Source organism: Vipera berus (assembly GCF_964194415.1).
Source record: "Vipera berus genome assembly, chromosome: 2".
Classification (NCBI taxonomy): domain Eukaryota; kingdom Metazoa; phylum Chordata; class Lepidosauria; order Squamata; family Viperidae; genus Vipera; species Vipera berus.
The window spans coordinates 245,865,405-245,885,801 of NC_138203.1; the positions used below are offsets into that span (position 1 = coordinate 245,865,405).

The window sequence follows — 20,397 nt, forward strand, 5'->3', positions numbered from 1 at the left end:
GCTGTATGAGCTGCACTTGCATCCAACAAGCTTTTATATACAGATCAAGGGACTGGTTTTCAGCCTATCAGCCCTACTTGCAGAATGATTTCTGCCTGTGCCAGCAGACCTGGCAGAATGAGCAGGTTCTGCATTCCCTGACTAATGTTATCCATTTGGTTCTAGGAAGTGGGATTTCTCTGCCATGTCTCCTACTCTATATAACCTGCCTCTAAGGTGTAACCCGCCTCCAAGCTCCAACCTTAATGGCCTTATGGAAGTTGGCCCTTTCCCCAGAAATTGGGGGCGGGGGCAGGCTGTTAGCTTAGGAGCTCCATTTTTTGTGTTTTTAGTGAGAGGGCCATTTTTTTGTGTGTGATTTTGTTTTATTATTGCTGATGTTTTATATGATATCTGTACCACCGAGAGTTTTGTGAGAGAAATGCAGCTTTACAAATTACAAATCAATTAATAAATACGATTATGATTGCCCAAGCCTGCAAGAATTTATAAAAAAATAGTCTGAATCTATAGTGTTTCTGAGATATCACACAGAATATGACACATTTTCCACCTTGACCTTTGGATCTTAAGTCTAGTCTGGCTAGTTAGACTTTGCCTTATGTAAATAAAGTGTGTGTGTGTGTGTGTGAGAGAGAGAGGGGGGGGAGGGATTTAAAGCTTTTAGCTCAGAAAGTGAAAAACCTAACCTATAGCCACATTTGTTTCTACATATTCACATTCTCTGAATAATGTAGAACAAGTAGCAGTGTTGTAATGTTCACTTTTTTCTCCTCTTTCTCAGCAAAATTTTTAAAGCACATTTATTTCATGCTCAAATATAGTTCTCTTTAGAAGTAGTAAAGCCTAGGCCTTTGAAACTGTTCAAACTATTAGATCACAGATTCTCCAGTTTTTCACCAATGTCTCTCTCCACACATCTGTGTGCTGTTTCTACTTTTGCAGATGAAATATAGTGTAAATTTTGAAACAAAGAACATGACTACTTTAACAAAGATGTGAACAGAAGACTTGCATTGGAAGTGTGGTGTAAACTAGTAGCAAGCAAACAGTTTAATCTTGAGGCAATTATCTGACAAGAGGCCTGTTTGCAACATTTCTAAGTTTAACAAAACATAGGTCTATATGTTTCATAATTTTCATTATATTTCTTTATAAACATTGTTCCCAATAAACATAATTTTTGAGTGTTGGAAAGAACAAAATAAGTTGACTATGACAATGGTGAAAGGAGAGTTCTAGCTGGCTTGCTATCTCTCTCAAGCAGATAATTGTCTAAAAATGTTTTCCTCCTTGGTCATACTTGGAAGAAAAAGAGAGAGAATGATAGAAAGGTATTAATCCATCATGAACGCATATGTAACAACCCTAACACTCAAGCTGAGATTTGTGACACTGATATTCCCTCAAGTTAACAATTATGCCACACTGACTCTCACACTCTGAGTTAGCCCTGGATTAGAATGATAAATCTAACATCTTAAAAAAGTGGATCAAATAAAATCCTAAAACATCCCTAGCTTACTCCCAACTCTTACTTGCCAGGTTCCAATGCTACAGTCTCTTTGGACTTAGAAGCCATAAATATGAGAAACAGGAAAAATACATTTCTTTTTTTAAAAAAATGCATATATGGTATAAAAGAGGGATGGTGGCGCAATGGTTAGAATGCAGTATTGCAGGCTAATTCTGCCAACTGCTAGAAGTTCGATTCTGACTAGATCATGATTGACTCAGCCTTCCATCCTACCAGTTAAATGAGGACCCAGGTTGTTGGGGGGTAATATACTGACTGTGTAAAGCACTGTGAAGCAGTATATAAATCTAAGTGCTATTGCTACAGTAGTTGTTCTGGTAGTCCTTGGCTAGATGTCACAGTGATGGTGAATTTCCTTCACAGCATCTTTGTAGTGCTTGTGTGTTCAACCTCAAGGTCTCTTCCCAGATTCCAGCACAGTACTAAAGTAACTGCTGAAGCATATGGTAGCCATCCATTCTGAAGATGTGATCCACCCATCTCAACTGGCCTTTGATAATCAGGGGTTCAATGCTGATGAACTCCACATGATGCAAGACTGCCAGGTTGAAGACATGCCTTGTGAATAAATGCCAATATTAGAGCAGAAAGTGCACATGTGAATTTTCTCTGTGTGTTTGATGTGCCTTCAGTACAGAGTTCAGGACTCCTATCCATATAGTAGATAAGGGATAATCACAGTTCTGAGCTCTGCAGATTTTTGTGGAGATAAAGATATTGTCTTATTGAGCACTTTATTATGAAGCCGCCTCAGTTGTCTGGTTGGTCTTGCTGATCCTGGAGTCAATTTGTTTGTCCGAAGACCCAGCGCTTGAGATAATGCTTCCCAAGTATTACTGCCTGATGTAACCATTTCAAGTCATAACTGATCATTAAGAAAACAAATGATGTCCCTCCTGACTCCATACATCACTTACCTCCCATATTATAACTAATTCAGATTTAGTACCACCACCTCCACTGACATTGGCTGGAGTGACTTCAGGAACTGCAAAAGGGAAGACAAATATTGTTCTGTAGCAACCAGGCCAAAATTCAAATCCGATGCTATAATAACTTATTGTAATGATTTTAGATATAAGAATGTTAGGATTTAAGACAAACTCAGTTGCTTGAAATTTCAAGGCAATTTGCATAACCAAAATTGCTTTTCCTAAATTTTCCAGATTTTTTTGTTTATTGTGTATTTTTAATTAAGATGAACTTACTTTTCAATGCAGTATTATTGTGCTTTTCCTGTATAATTGCATTGCTACAAATATCCTTAATCTTCTTGCCACTAATGACTTCAATCAGCTTTCTAAAACTGTGGGTCATGACCCCCGGTGGGAAAGAACAGTGAGGGAGGTCTTAATTTAAAAAAAAAAATCTGCATCAGAGACAGATTGAACCTTGGATTTTTGAGTAATGCTAAATTTACGAAACATTTTTTTTAAATAGCAGCTTCCTTCTCTAGCAAAAGAGTGAGGATTCTATGAACAATTAATAATACTGCACTGTATTCTTGATGTTTTGCTATGTCTCTCTGATATTTCTGCTGCCTGTCGTGATATTTTGTACACTTCATAAAAGTGCACATATTAAGTGTACTTTTGAGTGAATTTCAGATTTTTTATTGATGATTTTTAAATATAAAAAATTATTTACAGAAAAGATAATTTATTTTTGGAAACAATTCAAAATGAGTAAAACCACATCCATATCAAACTATTGGTTCACTTAACATTCATGTGACCGACCCATTTTAGGACTGTTACCACATATGACTGTAACGGGTAAACTCCATTAGGGTCGTATGTCAAGGACCAATTGTATATTAATTACTTTCTCCCTTACTTGTGAAACTATTTATGCCAAATATGTGCTTTATTTAATATCAAGAAATATTGATCGAAATATTGTTTCTTTTTCTAATCCTACTTACGAGCCTCTTCAGTTCTTCGTTTTTCTGATGGTTTGCTTGGCTCCCCAATTCCAATAAGGCTGGCAGCTACTATTCGGAATTCATATTCAACCCATGGGTTCAAGCCTACCACCGTTGCTGTAAACGTATTTCCATCAATGACATCAGGCACTGGAAGAAATGTTATGGATCAGGAAAGAGAGAACAAGAAAAAAGTATGCCTGATAATCACTGTATAATTGAAAAGTCATTATATACATATAATTTTAAAGGTTCAAAATTTACTGCTTTAGAGACACAGTAAACAGGAAAACAAATTGAGTGGAAATAATAGACTGTTAGGCTACAGAATTTAACTTTGAGTTGGCTGTTCTTATTTTTTATCAATACTGAATTTATGGTTAACAAAATCGGCAGAAGAGGTGGAATCAATGCTAATCAGTTGATTGCACATAATTGATTAGTTATAACTAATTTGATGGGAATAAAAAACAAATGGTTGGGGGAATGGGTACAGAGGACTAAATAAGAACCCATCACCAGACTGAATAAAATTGAAACAAAAGAATGAAATATTTTGAAATGAAGCTGTGAAGTAAGGAATCACTGCAAAGAGTACCAAAGATATGTGTGTGAGGTTTGTAATGAAATTGTAGAACTGAAATGAATATTGTAAGTACAGTACAAGCATCCAAGGAAAAATTCTAAAAAAGGAAATTAAAAATGCCATAACAATGGTGAAAATGGTAAGTCTTTAGGTGTATAGGTGGTACCGATACTGGAAAAATCTTAAAATATGGATGTGGTTTGCCTGATGAGCAACAGTATCACTTGTCTAACCCAAGTGGGAAGACTGCATTTGTGGCTAACATAGGAAGAATGGCATTGTTTTATATTCAAAACCAAAGGTAGCTTGCTAATCCTAGCATGATTGGCAGAATTCTGACTAAAATAATAGAAGTGTTAACAATAAGCAAAATTTGATAAGAGCAGCACAGCTTTATTCCAGGCACAGAGGGTAGAAATTAAATATTGCTGTTTAGCAGACAATTAAGACATGTATGATTGGGAAATATCTATTATATGCTTCTTAATTTAATGAAATGAATAAGCTTGAGTTGTGGAATACTTTGATCAGGCTCATAATAAGTGTATATCTGATAAAACATATAGCACACTAAAACATATAGCACATGGTTAACTAATGGTTCAGCCACAAACAGGGAATAGGACAAGAATGTGTGTTAGCTCCTTGTTTAATGTATTCATGAATGAATATAAAGAATGCTTTAGTAAAATTAGAAGTGTGTTGGTTAATTTCCTAAATATTTTGCATGTAAGTGATGCTGTGTTTTTGAGTGAGAACTGGAATGGTTCATTCTTAATATTATATAAAATACATAAGGAATGTGGATCTGAAAATTAAGGTGGAACAAGGTAGTTAGGTTAAAGTCTGGAGAATGATTACATGATAAAATACAAACCCCAAACTTGAGAAATAAATGCATTTGTGTCCCTTGGAAGGATATTTACTAAAGGTTATAACCTTTATGGAGAATTTTTAAAGTGTGTAAATGCTAGTTAATGTTAGTGGAAAATCTGTTGGTCTGTTAAAAGTAATGAACATTTTTCAAAAGAAGCAAGAAGAGTTGGGTATAAAAGCATCCTTCTGCCCACTTTGTCACAAGGAAAGTTGGCTGTGTCAGGTAAAATAAAAAGCTGAATGGAGTAGGAATACGGTACTTAACCACTGTCTATAGTAAAACAAAATAAAGTAAAGAAAGAATGTCTACAGAGATTCTCAGTCATCCAGGTCATGGTTGTCCCAAAGGTACTTTTTCAAGAGGCAACTGGACTTTGTTTTTCCTTTCCTTTCAAGTAAAAACAAAAAAAGTCCAGTTGCCTCTTGAAAAAGCACCTTTGGGACAGTAAAGAAAGAATGTATGGTGAAAGAATATGAATGGAATATGGAAAGAATTAACTTGAGTGAATTGATATAAATTAGACTTAGCTGTAGTTCTTTCTCTTTTTCTTATGCTTACCATGAAAGGGAGCAACATGATTAATATGAACTTGTAGGAATTATTGATTTTCTTACTTTCTCTTTGAAGATCGTTGTATATGCTGCATTTTCTGTTTATTTATTACATGTTATAGATTCATGCTGACTTGACCATTTCGTGTGTATAGAAAGGTTTTTAAAAAATCACTCTGTATGCTTTAAAGTGATTGTGTACCTGTATTTACTCCTTGCCATCCAACAGAAAACGGGGTCCTTGCTTGAATAACGTATGTTGTAATGGGACTGCGATTATCTGCTCCTGGTCTCCAAGAAACCTGAGCTGTAGTGTCTGTTATCTCATCAATTGTCACAGCTTCAGGAGGACCTGGGGGACCTGTTAGGAAACATCCAAAATAAACAAAAATACATTTTGGTTCCCCTCAGTGAGGTATACATAGCAAATAATAGTCTGCAGAAGTAGTCCACAATTAAGATGAAGAGTTGCAAGACTTTCCTGTTCAAGTCTAAGAAAAAAGAGGTATTATGAAAATCTGTTCTTTGTAGAAGGAACTGCAGGAGATCCAGATGCAAAATATATTGTCCAAAGTAGCCCAATGATTTCAATATTTAATCCATTCTACACTGCCTACTTCCACAGAGTTTTCAGTGCCCGTGATGGTGGTGTAAACCTTTAACAAACTTGAAATGTTTGGGATATTTTGGGCATTATCTTTTTGATTTGGATCAGTTGAAATTCTTGGCACTAAGGGATAACTTCTGTTATAAAACTTTATTCTAAATTATTTTTACTCCTAATCTAAGTTTATTCTGACACAGATAAACTTTAAATACAGTTACTAAAGTTACCTCTTCTTTTTTTTTTAGCAGAGATATGTGTTCCTTAGCACAAGAGGCACAGGTATTATTATTTTTGCCCACTTTGCTCAGAAAATCCTTTTTTTATACAGTAGTTCAGTTTTTAAGAAGGGCACATAAGAAAATTTAAAAAAAAATAAATAAATGAAAAAGAACATTGACAATGGTGAAAAATACAAAACGTTTAAATTCCTAAAATCTTTCTAATCTGAACGTAGAATGTTATCAGTTGGAATGCTATAGACTTTCAATACAATCTTATCCACATTCATGGGGAAGTAAGCCCTAAAGGCTCAGGGGTTTATCTTTGCAGATAAGTGTGCCTTAGCCTGAAACACTTATCCAGTGTAATTTTTGCACGTCTTCTTGGAAATGGAGAGAATTAATGACATCTTTACCTTATCTCTTTGTGCAAGATGGCAGTGAGCTTAGAAATGGTGAAAATTTGAGGGCGGCAAAATAATTTCATGAGTTATTTCACAGTAACGGGTTTTTTGGGGGGGGGTTTTTGCGTGAAAGCTGTGACCTGGGTACCTTTTGCTGACTTGTAAGAAGGTAAAGGTTTTCCTGTTAGTTATGTCTGACTCTAAGACATGATACCCATCTCCGTTTCTTGGCTGAGGGAGCCAGCATTATCCAAAGACAATTTCCATGATCATGTGGCCAGTAAATATGGCTGTAGGCCAAAGGCGCATGGAACGCTGTTACCTTCCCATCGAAGTGGTATCAATTTATCTACTTGCATTTTCATGTTTTCTAACTGCTAGGTTAAGCAGGAGCTGGGGCAATTAACGGGAGCTCACCCCGTTGCATGCAGCTCGAGTCTCAAACCTGGGCTGCCAACTCTCCAGCTGACAAGCTCAGTGTCTTTAACCACTGAGCCATCGCGCCCCCTCAGTGCTGACCTGTAGCACTGTACTTTTTACTAGGAGATGGACTGTTGCCTAAGTGGCCATATGATTAGAGCAAATCTATTCACTGAGGATTTCCCCAGATCTGGAACATTCTCATTTCAGATATTCACCAAATGCCTTTCTGATTAGAAGACTTTTTAAGAAAAAAAAATTCTGTCTGAGGATCAGCATATGAGAAGCAATAAGAACTTCTCATTCTTTCTATCTCTTATCACTTGTTTGCCAATTGCCCTCCCTGCAGTCACATAACTAGGAATCATATTGGTTACACCAAACCATACCCCTGAAGAACGCTGTAAGTTTATTAGCCCAAGAATTGTACTTCGGTGCCCATGGAGGCTTCATCCCATTCCCCTCTATTTTGGTACCTTGTTTTTGTTTTTTTACATTCCTTTTCCCCATATCCCACATTCTGGAGGTCTTCCATTCCTCAGGAAATAGATGGGAAATCTCTGTTTTAAGGGTGAAATCATAGTGATGACTGAGAGTTGAAGTCACAATTTTAGCTGCTCTTTTCAAAATGATATTGAAAATGAAACTTTAAAAATAAAAGTAGATTTAACATTTAATTTTTTATTTATTTTATACTACAGGCTATACTGTCAGGAACTTTGTCATACAGTATTAAATAAGTCTTAACAATACAGTTTGAACTGTACATATATATTCCATATATCAATTATTGACAGGCATGCAATTTCTCAAGGTTTTCTAACGGTCCTGACTTTTATTATGAACACAAATTGCTATGTAATATATTTGTTTTTTTAAATATGTATTTTTTTTACTAAATAACAGACATTTAGTTTACTAAATATATATGTCGGACTCTGCTTGCAAAAGACATATTACTTAATTTCAGTAACAACATTGTGAAATGCTTTAAATGTCACCTTAGCCTGCACTTATTCAAAAATAAACCCTTTGAATTTAGTGGGACTGACTCTTTTAAGTAAGCATGCACCAAATTATGATTATAAGTAAGTTTGCATCATGATGACTCTTTTCCTTTAAGAGTTCTCTCTATTGATCATTAGGGATTGTGTGTATAGTATATTGTGGTGTGTAATCTTATATATCTTTCACCCTGATGCCTTTAAAAATGGCTGCTTAAAGAAGATTCACCAGCTGTGAGAAAGAATAGTTAGAATGTGTTTGCTGGAAGCACCTAGCACAGTCTTTCCAAGAGTAGATTCCATAGTAACACATCGAATTAAAATGTAAAAATACAATTAAATGGGATTTGTGCTGAAAACTGTAATTTTTAAAAAAATGACAACTTTAATAGAAAGCTTACATTTAACTAAACAAATTAGCTTCTATTAAGGTGCTACAGAGTGCTTTAACAGAATAAGAGTTGGAAGGTCTTCTAATCCAAGCAGAAGACCCTATACCATTCCAGACAAGTGTCTGTCTAGTCCAGGGGACCCCAGGCCAGTTGCATCATGCGGAGGCCGTGCCCACCCCAGCTCTGGCAATGCAAAAAAAGTCTTGATACATCGCGACACATCACATGTCGGGTTTGACAGCCATAGTCTAGTTCACGGGTAGGCAACCTCAGCTCTTTTATGACTCATGGACTTCAACTCCCAGAATTCCTGAGTCAGCTATGCTGACTCAGGAATTCTGGGAGTTGAAGTCCATGGGTCATAAAAGAGCCAAGGTTGCCTACCCCTGGTGTAGTTCCTTACATTCCTCCAGTAATGGAGCTACTGCAACTTTTGAAGGCAAGCCATTCCTTTGGTTAATTGTTCTCACTGTTAGGAAATTCCTCTTTAGTCCTTTGTTTAGTTTATTTTGCCGAATTTGATGCAGCTGAATTTGTACACTTAAATGAAATGTCAATTACAATGACTAGTGAGTTTTTGACTTAAGTTAGGCTCTAACTCATTTGTTTGATTAAGGAAATGTATGTTTTTCATCATGAATGAATACCAGTAACTGAAAAGAAAGTTTGGCTGGTGTTCCCTTTTTATCCACTAGATGGTGCAGTGTGGCTAGAAAATGGAGCATTAAAAAAACCAAAACCCTATGACTCCAGATGCAAGAATTCACTATGTTCACGGACCTCTGTAATGCATTTTCTTCTAAAAGACTCCTAATAAAATGTAAGATTATTTCGTCTAAAATGATGTATATACTTGAGAACTTCGAGTATTACAGATTTTAAACATTTAGCAACCTAATGTCTGAGTATTTAAACTGTTCATTGAACCTTGTTCTCATTAAGTGGATCATGCATTTACTAAAGCTACAGTACATCTTAATTCCATGAGGGAGCAGCTGATAAACTGCAGCTGCCTTTTTAAATGGACAATGAACATGTCCTCCATTTCCCCACCTCCCAGCTACTCTAGAATAGCTAGACTAGACTAGGAAGTCTTCCTTTGTGCTTTTCAAAGGAAAAATATATATAAAAGAAGTATGCTGAATTAAAGCAGAAGAATTCTACTGGATTAGCGGCCATTGCAAAAGAAATGTGAGTAATATATGATCAGGGCATTTGCCTGATTGATACCATGTTATTTATTGCATTTAATAAGAATCAATACTTTTATTTAAGAACCAAGTTCAGCAGACCCACATTTCTGTTTTGTCAGCTTTGCTCCCATATACTATATTATATTGAGGAGGTACAAAACATTACCTGGAGTCTCATACAGGCAATCCTCAACTCACAACCACAACTGAGACCAGAATTTCCATTGTGGAGTGACACAGTCATAAGGTCAGATGTCATCCCACCACCTATCTTAGCAACAGTAATCCTGGCACTTCCCATTGCCGACATTAAATCCTGTTCATGGAGGACCCACCCAAATCCAAACCCACCTGACCTATGTCCTTCCCAACCCCAAGCCTCAATGAGGTAAAGAGCTACCTCCAACTGTCTCCACTTGCTTATCTCTCTCCCCATCTCTTCCCTTTTGGTCACCCTGCCTCCTGCCTTGCGGGGAGGCAAGCGGTCCCAGAATCATGCAGCTGTGGAGGTGCTTGCCATACTTCCAGTGAAGAGTTTCTTGGCATGCCACAGCTCTGGGGATGCAAGAAGCCCCTGAGTTATAGCATAGTATAAAGCCACAGCAATTTCTGGAAGCCTCAGCTGCCCCAGGCTAGCCCAGAAATGCAACAGAAAGGGGCTTGTTGGCACACCGTGGCTCTGGGGTTGCAAGAAGCCCCTGAGTGAAGCCTTTTGCAGCACGAAACCCAGCCAGAGCTTGACCAGCAGCACAATAACAAAGCTGCAGCCACCACAACCAAGTCCCAGCCACAGCTGTCTTTCTTCTTCAAGCTGCACTCTGAGGTCTCTATTGTCTTTACTCTGCTGCCACAGCTGGTCTTTGTCAAATCTTACTTCCTCTGCTGACGAGGTGTGCCTGCCCTGCCCTTTGCAACGCAGCTGCTGGCCATGTAGGCCATCTTCTCCAGGTCTCTTGAAGAAACTGCCACGAGCAACCTGGGAAAGAAAGCCAGTAGCTGCCTCATGAAGGGCCAAGCCGGGCATGCTTGGTGAGCAGTGGGAGCAAAAAGTTGACAAAAGGTCAGGGAGGGAATGCGGGGGCAAAAAGGACATCGATCTGAGGAAAATAGGTAGATGGGAGAGTTGTAAGTCACAAGTGCCCAGATTTTGATCATGTGACCTGCAATGGCCATAACTTTGGGGACTAGTCATACCTCCCTTTATACAGCATTACAGTAACCTTGAATGGTCACTGAATAAATGTTCATAAGTCATCTATGTGGTCATCTAACTTGATTGTTACAGTCCAGGCACTTGACCACCCAGCTACGTACAACAATTGCAGCATCCTGTAGTCACGTGATCACCATTTGTGACTCTGCCAGCCAGCTTTTAACAAACAAATCAAGAGGGAATCCAAAAGGAATGGTTGCGAGTGGTGGTCATGGGCTATCTAATGTGACTGTGACAAATAAAGATTGCAAAATTAGATGCAGTCATATGATGCCTCATTTAACCGCTGCACTGCCTAACCAATCCCCACTGTGGTCGTAAGTCAAGGACTACCTGTATTCAGCTTTTGTTTTTTGCTGCAACTGACAAGGTTCAATTTCTTTATTACAATGGGTTTTTTATCCAATCAAAAGACAATATACAATGTTTACATAATCGACAAATGTGCAGCCATTCCTAAGCACAGTGACGCTTAAAAGGATGGATTGCATATTGTAATCTCACATGAGCTCTGCCCCTTTCATCCTTGCATCGCAGTATCTCATGCAAGTGAGGGGGAGAATTTGTATCGCAATGTTGTGGCATGTGTGTTTTACTACTTGTCCACCTTGACCCCTCTGTGAATGTTTGATTCTTGTGAGATCAGACTATCCAGAAAAGAGGCATTTGATAGAAATGGCAATCAGGGAAATCTGATTCTAAGAAGAAGAAGAAGTATTCTTTACTTCTTACAGCTTTCCCCCAAATATTCAAGCCACATTAACCTTCCACTGGGACAACAATAAATTGCCACTAGATTAATGTATAGCTTTTAGAGTATAAATCTCTCTTGACAAACAAGCAAACTGAATTATCTGCAGGAGTCAAGCACAGCAGTCAGGGTTTGCCCTGAGGTGACTGCATAACTGATGTAGCCAACATAGGGCACTAAGGTCAGTGATTTGGGGTCACACTGATTTTTTTTAAGCACCATCATTTGCATTTTGCAGTAGCAGTACATTTACCAAGCAATGCTTAAAAGGTGGAGAACAACAGAGCAAAGTTCCTCTGCCACAGTAACGTGACCGCAGTACTTGGTACTTCGTCACAGTACTTGGTCACAGTAACATGGCCAAGAGGTCCTCAGAAGTCGGAGGCAGAGAGTGTGAGATGAAAACAATAGAAGAGAGGGCAAAAAGGCTACAGGCAAATTATTGCTGCCAAAGCAAGGGAATCATGCATGCTGGCTGCAGTCAACCTCATTTGCACATTGCATGCCATAAAAAAACAAATAAAGCAAGCAATCCTCCTCCCACACACACATAAAATGGAGACAATTCATGCCTTGAGCAATATTTTACACAATATTCAAAGCAATATTCTTTACCTAACTATAATAATTATTAGCATATGTTAAAACACTTCTCTCTTGTACTTGTATAGGCAATCTATGGTGTTTTTTTTGGATTATTGGTTGAAGTAACAAAAACCTTTTGAACTGTGCTTCATGTCATTATTTGCAGTGGTTTTACAATAACAACAACAGCAAACAAAATTCAAATACCTCTTACAATCAGGTCTGCAGCAGCTGATAGTTTGTCCACACTTGTTTGCACCATGCAGACGTATTTTCCAGCATGATTCAGCTGGATGCTTCTGATCATCAAATCACCAGCTGAATCCTGCTGATAAAGTAGGGGAAAATGTTACAACTACTTTATAAAGAGCTCTGAATAGAATTATCATATGATGGCCACTTGGCTAATGAATTTCTTTTACATCAACTGATGAAAGTGCAAGGCATGACTTATGTAAACTACCTGAAGTCTACTGAGAATGTGGTGGTCTACAAATAAAAATTAAAGCCATTAAAATAAATAATGCAAAATGTGTGAACTTCCTCAGAACAGGAAAGTATGGCTCCTTGTAAAGGACAACAGAATTTCAATCAAGGGCTTTACCATTAATGTGGTATGTAAAAAAGGATTGGCTTTTTTTAAAAAAAATGTTCTACCGAAATGTCCAGTTTACAACCTGCCTTGGTATTTGGTCATCTGTTTTCTCTGTATCTTCATCTATTAGCTTAACTAACCCAAAGATGAGACTTCTACAATAATTTTCAGAGCTTTGTGGCACATTCATGATTTAGATGGACCACATATTTATATAAGGACTACACAAAGACTGCAGTATAGAAAGTTTTGCATTACTTGGCATGGAACAATATTATTTGTTTTTTCAAGTGCAATACCTCTGTAACCACTTAGCAATTGTATGGATTCAATTATAGCTTCTGTGTGATTGTGCAACATCAGAAATATTCTGTATACTCACACAAACACCTGAGTGGGGCCATGCAATAGTATAGGGCTCTTCAAACTTGGCCCTTTTATGACTTGTGGACTTCAACTCACAGAATTCCTCAGCCAGCATGCCTGGCTGAGGAATTCTGGGAGTTGAAGTCCACAAGTCATAAAAGGGCCAAGTTTGAAGACCCCTTCAATAGTACTTGAAATTCCTTGTTATGTTTGAACTTAAAGAAAGAGGGATTAGATTAGAAATCAGATTTTTTTTTAAAAAGATACGTTTGCCATATAATGAAGTACCATTGAGTTCAATAAAGAACTGGTTAGTTTAAAAGGTAAAATATTTCCATCTGATCTAGTATTATGTTGATTAACATTATATTCTTTCTTAGAATTAGAGCCTTTTGCATGAAACATTCTGACCCTTCCACCCTTTTTATAATGGCTATTCTATACATTGTTTGTTTATTTAACATATTTATATGTCTTATCATAAAGAATGCTTGGAATGCTCCCTACATAGAGATAAAACTTTTTTTCCTGTGTGCCTGAAATTGCTGTTTTCCTGGAAGGGATTAGTTTTATGTTCTAAGAATGTTGACCAAAGTTTCCAATCTGCAAAATCACACAGCCTGTAAACTAGAGTTCCCTAACCTTTCTGGCTTTGTGGCTTGGTTGTGGGGGGGGGGGGGAAGAGGGGAGGGTTCTGTGCAAAGGATGGGCACGTGCACATGCACCTCCATTTGCATAAGCAGTGGGCATACACACCCGTGCAAATTTTATTTATTTTATTTTATTTTAATTCCATTTATATCCCGTCCTTCTCCGAAGACTCAGGGCGGCTTACAAGCTTAGCAGTAGCCTTCATTCTATGTATATGCCTGCTTGTTAGGGCTTTCGCACACACCCCAAGCGGCATTATTACAAAGTCAGCTTATTGCCCCCAACAATCTGGGTCCTCAAATGGAGCATGCACGCACACGCTCGCCCAATGCTTGCGCAGATGGGGATGTGTGATCACATGCTTTCACGCGCCACTTCTGCAGCCCAATTCCAACTGGTTCAAGGCCTGGTAGTGGGCCATGGCATAGGGATTGAAGACCCCTTCTGTAGAAGAAAACTTAAGGGGAGGTGGAAACTGTTTGAACTTTAGCAGCTACTTGGAAACTTTTTTTACACAGCTGAACATTCCTACATAGGGCAACTAGTCTTAGGTACAGTTTTCTGTTCTGACATTCAGTTCAAAGAACAGCTTTGTGTCTCTCATCTTAGAGTTTGGCGCAGCTGTCCTATATATTAGTGTTCTATAAAAAGAAATAGTCAGTTTCTCTCTGAGATTTCAGTTATAGTTCCCAGTATTTTTTTTTTTTGACAAAATGAGAATTAATTTCATTGACAAAATTGACAAATACTGAAGAAATAACTATCCATTTCATTCCTCCTGAATGCACAGTTTTACATTTACATTACATGGAAAGCAGAATATTCCAAGAAATAAGTACTTGGATCATGTGATCAAGAAGCTACTATGGTAACATAAAAATTAGAGAAGTCAAATATTTTAATGCTAAAGTTATAAACGGCGATGATTTGAGAACGTAAGTGTGAGCAAACTTAGGGTTAACAACTGAGCAGGCAGACAATACACCTAAGTCTCTGTTTCTATAAACATATCAGCAAACTGTCCAGTACTTTATTACTATATTTCAACACTCGTGATGAAGTCTGCAACAATTACTAATAATAATACTTACCCCTCCAACTCTTTCAAAGTGATCTCCATCATTTTCAAAGTCTATCAGACGCCCATTAAATGACCAAGTAAAAACAATGTCTAGTGGATGATCATGAGATACTTGGCAAGGCAGAAGAATACTTTCACCAGCAGTGACATCCATGCTGGTAGGTGCCACCACAAATCGCGTTGGATCTATAAATAATATCACAGAATAAATGATCAGATTTTTTAAAAGTATAGATTAAAAGCTCTTTAATCATACATTGTATGATATTTGGTCAGCATAATAATTCTTAAAGGCCAGTTTAATGCAGTTGTCTTAACTAACATATAAAATTTTTGTCTACTTAAACTTTAATAATGTGGACAATCATAGTATTTCTAATAATTATAGCAGAGAGATGTAGGCATGTTTTCCATGGTAGACAATAGATACAGTTATCAAGTTGTTTCACTTCGCTGTAATGTATTTGCCTATTTGCATGTGAATATTTATACATGTAATATATGTAATAAAATTTAAAAAATCTTGAAGAGCTTCAGAAATATTTTCATTATTATATCTTCCATACAGATAACACAAATAAGAAATACCTAGGTTAGGAATCTGGAGGACAGAAGTAACATTTCATTATTTCTGGTATCAGAATCATAAAATATGTTAAAAAGCAAGGATATAAAACTTCTGGTTCAATGAGGAAGAGGGAATGAAATCTAGAAATGAGGTACTTATGCCAGCTTTATTTGTAGCTGGATTTTGGATAGAATTCAAGAAGCTTAAAGTGGTAGTATGGAAAAGCTCTAAGACTTTCCCATTTATCATTAATTATTAATGAATTAAATGAAATGTTGGGAGAAAGTGCTCATTGACTTGTTGTGCTACTAAATGACAGCCCTATGTTAAGTTGACTTCTCTTTAATTTTGGTTCAACTTACCTGATTTCATAAGTCTGCAAGTCTCTCCAACCCTGCCAGCAACAGCTGGAAAGCATGGTGCACTTACAATGGAACATCTGGGTCCCCACCCACCTTTCTCAAATCACATTTATTTCATAGCTGAATTTGTAGTGCTAATAGCCCTTTATAGGCTACATTTTGACCGGAAGTAAAAATCAATAGTAAACCAATTTGATTTGTTTTATAGTACTTATAAATGAGCAGTGCAAGTAAGAAAGATATTAGTAAGAATTCTTGATTATCAGCTCCTCATTCAAGTTTAGGAAAATGTAAGGACAAATGTACTGATGAATTCCAACTCTTTAAATATTTCACTATATAACTTGGAGGAAACATATTAAATGTAGAATTCTTCAGTTTCACATATACCACAAAAAAGCAACATTTAGCTATGTAACATGATTTAGTAATACACATTTAGTAAAATATGACAAGAGTAGTTAGAATGGATTATTGTGGTTAGAATGGATTATTGCAGAGCCTGGAGTTCAATCCTGACAGGGCTCAAGGTTGGCTCAGCCTTCCAGTCTTCCAAGGTTGATAAAACGATGACCAGATTGTTGGGGACAACTTGCTGACATTGTAAACCATCCAGAGACTGCTGTAAAGTGGGGTCCCAATCCCCAGTGTGTGGACTGGTATTGGGCCGTGGCATGCCAGCAACCAGTCTGCATAAACAAGCAAAGCCCCATTCGCAGCCACCACACAAAATCACACACTTGCAGGTCTGCAGAAAAACCTCTCTCCACGGAACTGGTCCCTGGTGCCCAAAAATTTGGGGACCTCTGCTGTAAAGCACTATGAAGTGGTATATAAGTCTAAGTGCTATTTGTTTCTCTTCCTCAGAATTAAAGAATTGTCCCAATGTTTTCATGAGAATTATGTGAACTGTTCTAAACATTTGCATTTCTAATATATTAAAAATTGAGAACTGTCCTTAGGCTGACTCAACCTACTTTTTAGAACACAATACTGCATGTTTTTATCTTTTCGGAGGAAGGAAATACAATTTCTGTTTTTACAGCTAATTCTGACATTCTTATATACATTTAAATTTTTAATTGTTTCTATATTGCAAGCCTTTTTCCTAATGACTTTATTGAGTTACACTCACTCTCAGTCTGACATTCTTATATACATTTAAATTTTTAATTGTTTCTATATTGCAAGCCTTTTTCCTAATGCCTTTATTGAGTTACACTCACTCTCAGTCTTATTATTTAAGTTTCAAGAATGTTGTCTTAAGGCAACTTATTTGTTTCCGTTGCTGATTCCAATAATTCTAACTTTGGTGTTCGATCCATGTTTTTTTGACAGTACAAGTATGTTCTTCCCTTTTCATTATTTGTTACATGCAAAATATTTAAAACAATCCATCTTTGAAAAATTGGTGCTGCCTTGTTCTGATTGTATTTTTTGTTTTGATTTATTCCCTAGAGCTTGCCGCCTAGATGATATAATTTTTCTCCCAAACCCAGAAATCTGTCTCTGTTTCAATCATATTTTCTCTCACAAAGCCTACATCAGTAAATGGCTAATCTTGCCCAGCTATCACTTTGTCAAATTTTGACCTTTGCTAAAGCTTACATATTCATCTTCTCTCAACTTCAACACTATATATTTTCACACTGTATGTTTAAAAATATGGGTCTGAACAATGCCAATTTTTATGATAATAATTTCATTTTTCCCTCTTTTTGAATATACAAACACTTCAGATTTGATTAGAAAATGACCCTAATTCAAATGAATTCTAGTTATCCACAATTAAATATGTTAGTCTTTAACATACGTATGTCAGGTAGTATTGGTATGTCAGCAAGATATATTAAAAGTATATATTAAAGCTATCTACATTGTTCTGGTTACATATGAAAATAGACATCTAAAGGAGATGTCTATTACATGTTATGCTCCAGTGAGCAGTGTTAATTGAATAATCAGGAATGAGCTGTCCAATGTTCTGAATGAATGAAATCCAGAAGGAAAAAAAAATAGATTACATGAATGGATGGGTGGGATTCAGGTTAGAAAATACAGGGCCATTTGGAGACGAAGGAATGAATGAGAATGGTGCTACTTTGGGGATTGTGCAATTAGAAGAAAAAAATCTGCTTGTTCTGAGTATGGAGTTTAAATGTAAGCCTACTAATGCACATATGATGAAATATTGAAAGATTAAGTACAAATGTAAGCAAAAGACACTATTATAGAAGTAGAATTAGTCCAGGAATCTTCTATAAAAAAGGTTAAAAAATAGATTTGATCTCCCAACTGAATGGATAGAAAGAGTGTATATAAAGAAGAAATGGAAGAAGCGTGAAATGGAGTGTAAATAATTATGCAAGACTGTGTCAGAAGCATGCGGAGTTATGCTAACACAAAATATAAAACAGCTTGCTTGGTGGAGGGAAGAGGGTAAGAAGGTGGAATGAGAATGAAATGCAAAAACTGGAGATGAGAGAAAAATACTGTATAATGTGTGTGCAGAAGAAAAGATAGCTGGAAAAAAATAAGTGTGAAGATTAAAAAGGGGAGAGGAAATACAGAGCTATTTTGAGGGGAATAAAATATTGTTTGGGAAATGGATGAAAAGAGTTAAACAAGCCAGCTTCAACTGAGTGAATGGAATTAAAAAATAAAAGTGATGAATGATTTGGAATGAAAGTGAAGTGAGGGCATGCTAGAAATAGTAATTTGATTTGAATGAGAATGATAGTGATATTTCAAGGAGTGGAATTGAAATGAATGCTATGAATGCAAGTATGTGAGAAGAACCTGGAAAAAGAAAGTAAAAATAATGTGCAAGTGTGGATTTACACTTTGAACAAATATGGAACTGAAAGTTGGTTGTGAATACAGTAATAATCAATACGAAAGCAAGGCATGCATGAAAATAAAAATAAATGTGATACTTAGCAAGTGGTTTAGCACTGAACTTTAAATAAGAAAATAATGATGATATTTCCAAAATTGTTTAATAGCTTTCTGCTGGTATGTGCAAGGGACATTTGTAGTGAGTATTTTGTGATCCATTGTGAGAAATGAATGTTTATTGAAATAGGGGAATAGTACATGTGCTTCTGCCCAATTTGTTACATGGAAATAAGACATGGATATGTGAGGAGAAACATAACAAGAAGTGGAATGTAATAATCCCAGGGTATTTAAAGTGTATGTTGTAGAAGAAAGAAAGAAAGCAAAGAACAAATGTGGAATACACAAAAGTGAATTAACAGTACAACAAAAATCCATCCGAAATATGCTGAGATGGCTTGATCATATGGGACAATGAATGAAGGTTAAATTAATAGAGGAGAACATTTGTAGGCCAGTCCTTGAGTCATCTGCCTGCCTGTTCTACATAGCACCTGTTACAGTATGCTAGAAGAGTGCATCCATGAACACCTACTAGCAACTAGAAAACACAATGACAACTTCACAATTTCACAACACATAGATAGACTGAACTGTAGTTTCAAATGGGAAATTGTGAACATTGTAGACCAAATTATAGGAAATTCCTGGAATTTGACACTTAGGCAAATCAGCCATCAACAGGCACATAGGGATAAACAACTTTTATATACCATTCAAAAGAGACAATTAAAAAAGGAAACAAAAAGACCAGAAAGAATCAAACTGTAAATCACGGAACTACCAAAGAGAAAACAACACCCCTATCAATTCTGAGAAGGGAAGACAGTGTAGGATCCAATCTGAGTCAGTCACTGGGACCAGAAGGTTTTGGACTCATGCTGGAGCCATCTTCGGGAAACTTCTTTGTGTGCTCTGGACTTTTTTTGTATCTGATATTTATATGGTGGCTGCTATGTGTTGCTTTTTAGATGCAGATTGTGGTGTTGATAGCTGGTTGCATCTAAAAAGCTACACACTTTTTAGATGTAGCCAGCTATTAACACCCCAATCTACATCTAAATATGGCTGGCTACTTGTAAAAATCAACCTACATCTTAAAAGCTGCACACAACAGCCACCATATAAATACCACACAGGGAACACCCCGGAGCACACAGAGAAGTTCCCTGAGGATGGGCTCCAGTGTGAGTCCTGAAGCTCAGAAAACATTCTGGTCCTGGTAATCAACCCAGATCGGACCCTGCAACATTATCCTGGGACCCTATTTCCTTCTAGTAGCAATGATGTTATGTAGTTGGGTAACAAAATGAACCAGGTTCAGAGAGCACCAAGGATTCCACAAAGGTGAAATTGCAAAACAAAGTGTATGAAGAGTGAATAGCTTGAGAGGAAGGGGAAGTGAGAAAATCATGGTTGAATGAAATTGCTGACATTCTTTCAGAGAATGAATCAGATGTTGAAAACACGAAAGATCATTTTGAAGTATGAATTTGAACATATCCAACACACCTTCCTCCTCCTATTTTTTCCCCACAACCACAATACTGTGAGGTGGGTGGGCTGAGAGAAAGAGTAACTGGCTCAAGATCACCCAGCTGGTTTTCATGATTA

General features: G+C 36.9%; 1 protein-coding gene across 1 annotated transcript in view; it reads right to left on the minus strand.

The window, feature by feature from the left end:
* The window catches only part of LOC308663538 (contactin-4-like), a 288,569-nt gene that overhangs the window by 12,141 nt on the left and 256,031 nt on the right, over window positions 1–20,397 (minus strand). Inside the window, exons 12-16 of the mRNA XM_081320031.1 lie at window positions 14,966–15,141; window positions 12,470–12,590; window positions 5,678–5,836; window positions 3,462–3,611; window positions 2,455–2,525 (exon numbers count right to left, since the gene is read on the minus strand). Coding sequence (XP_081176157.1) covers window positions 2,455–2,525; window positions 3,462–3,611; window positions 5,678–5,836; window positions 12,470–12,590; window positions 14,966–15,141 — 677 coding nt within the window. The remainder of the gene's footprint in view (window positions 1–2,454; window positions 2,526–3,461; window positions 3,612–5,677; window positions 5,837–12,469; window positions 12,591–14,965; window positions 15,142–20,397) is intronic.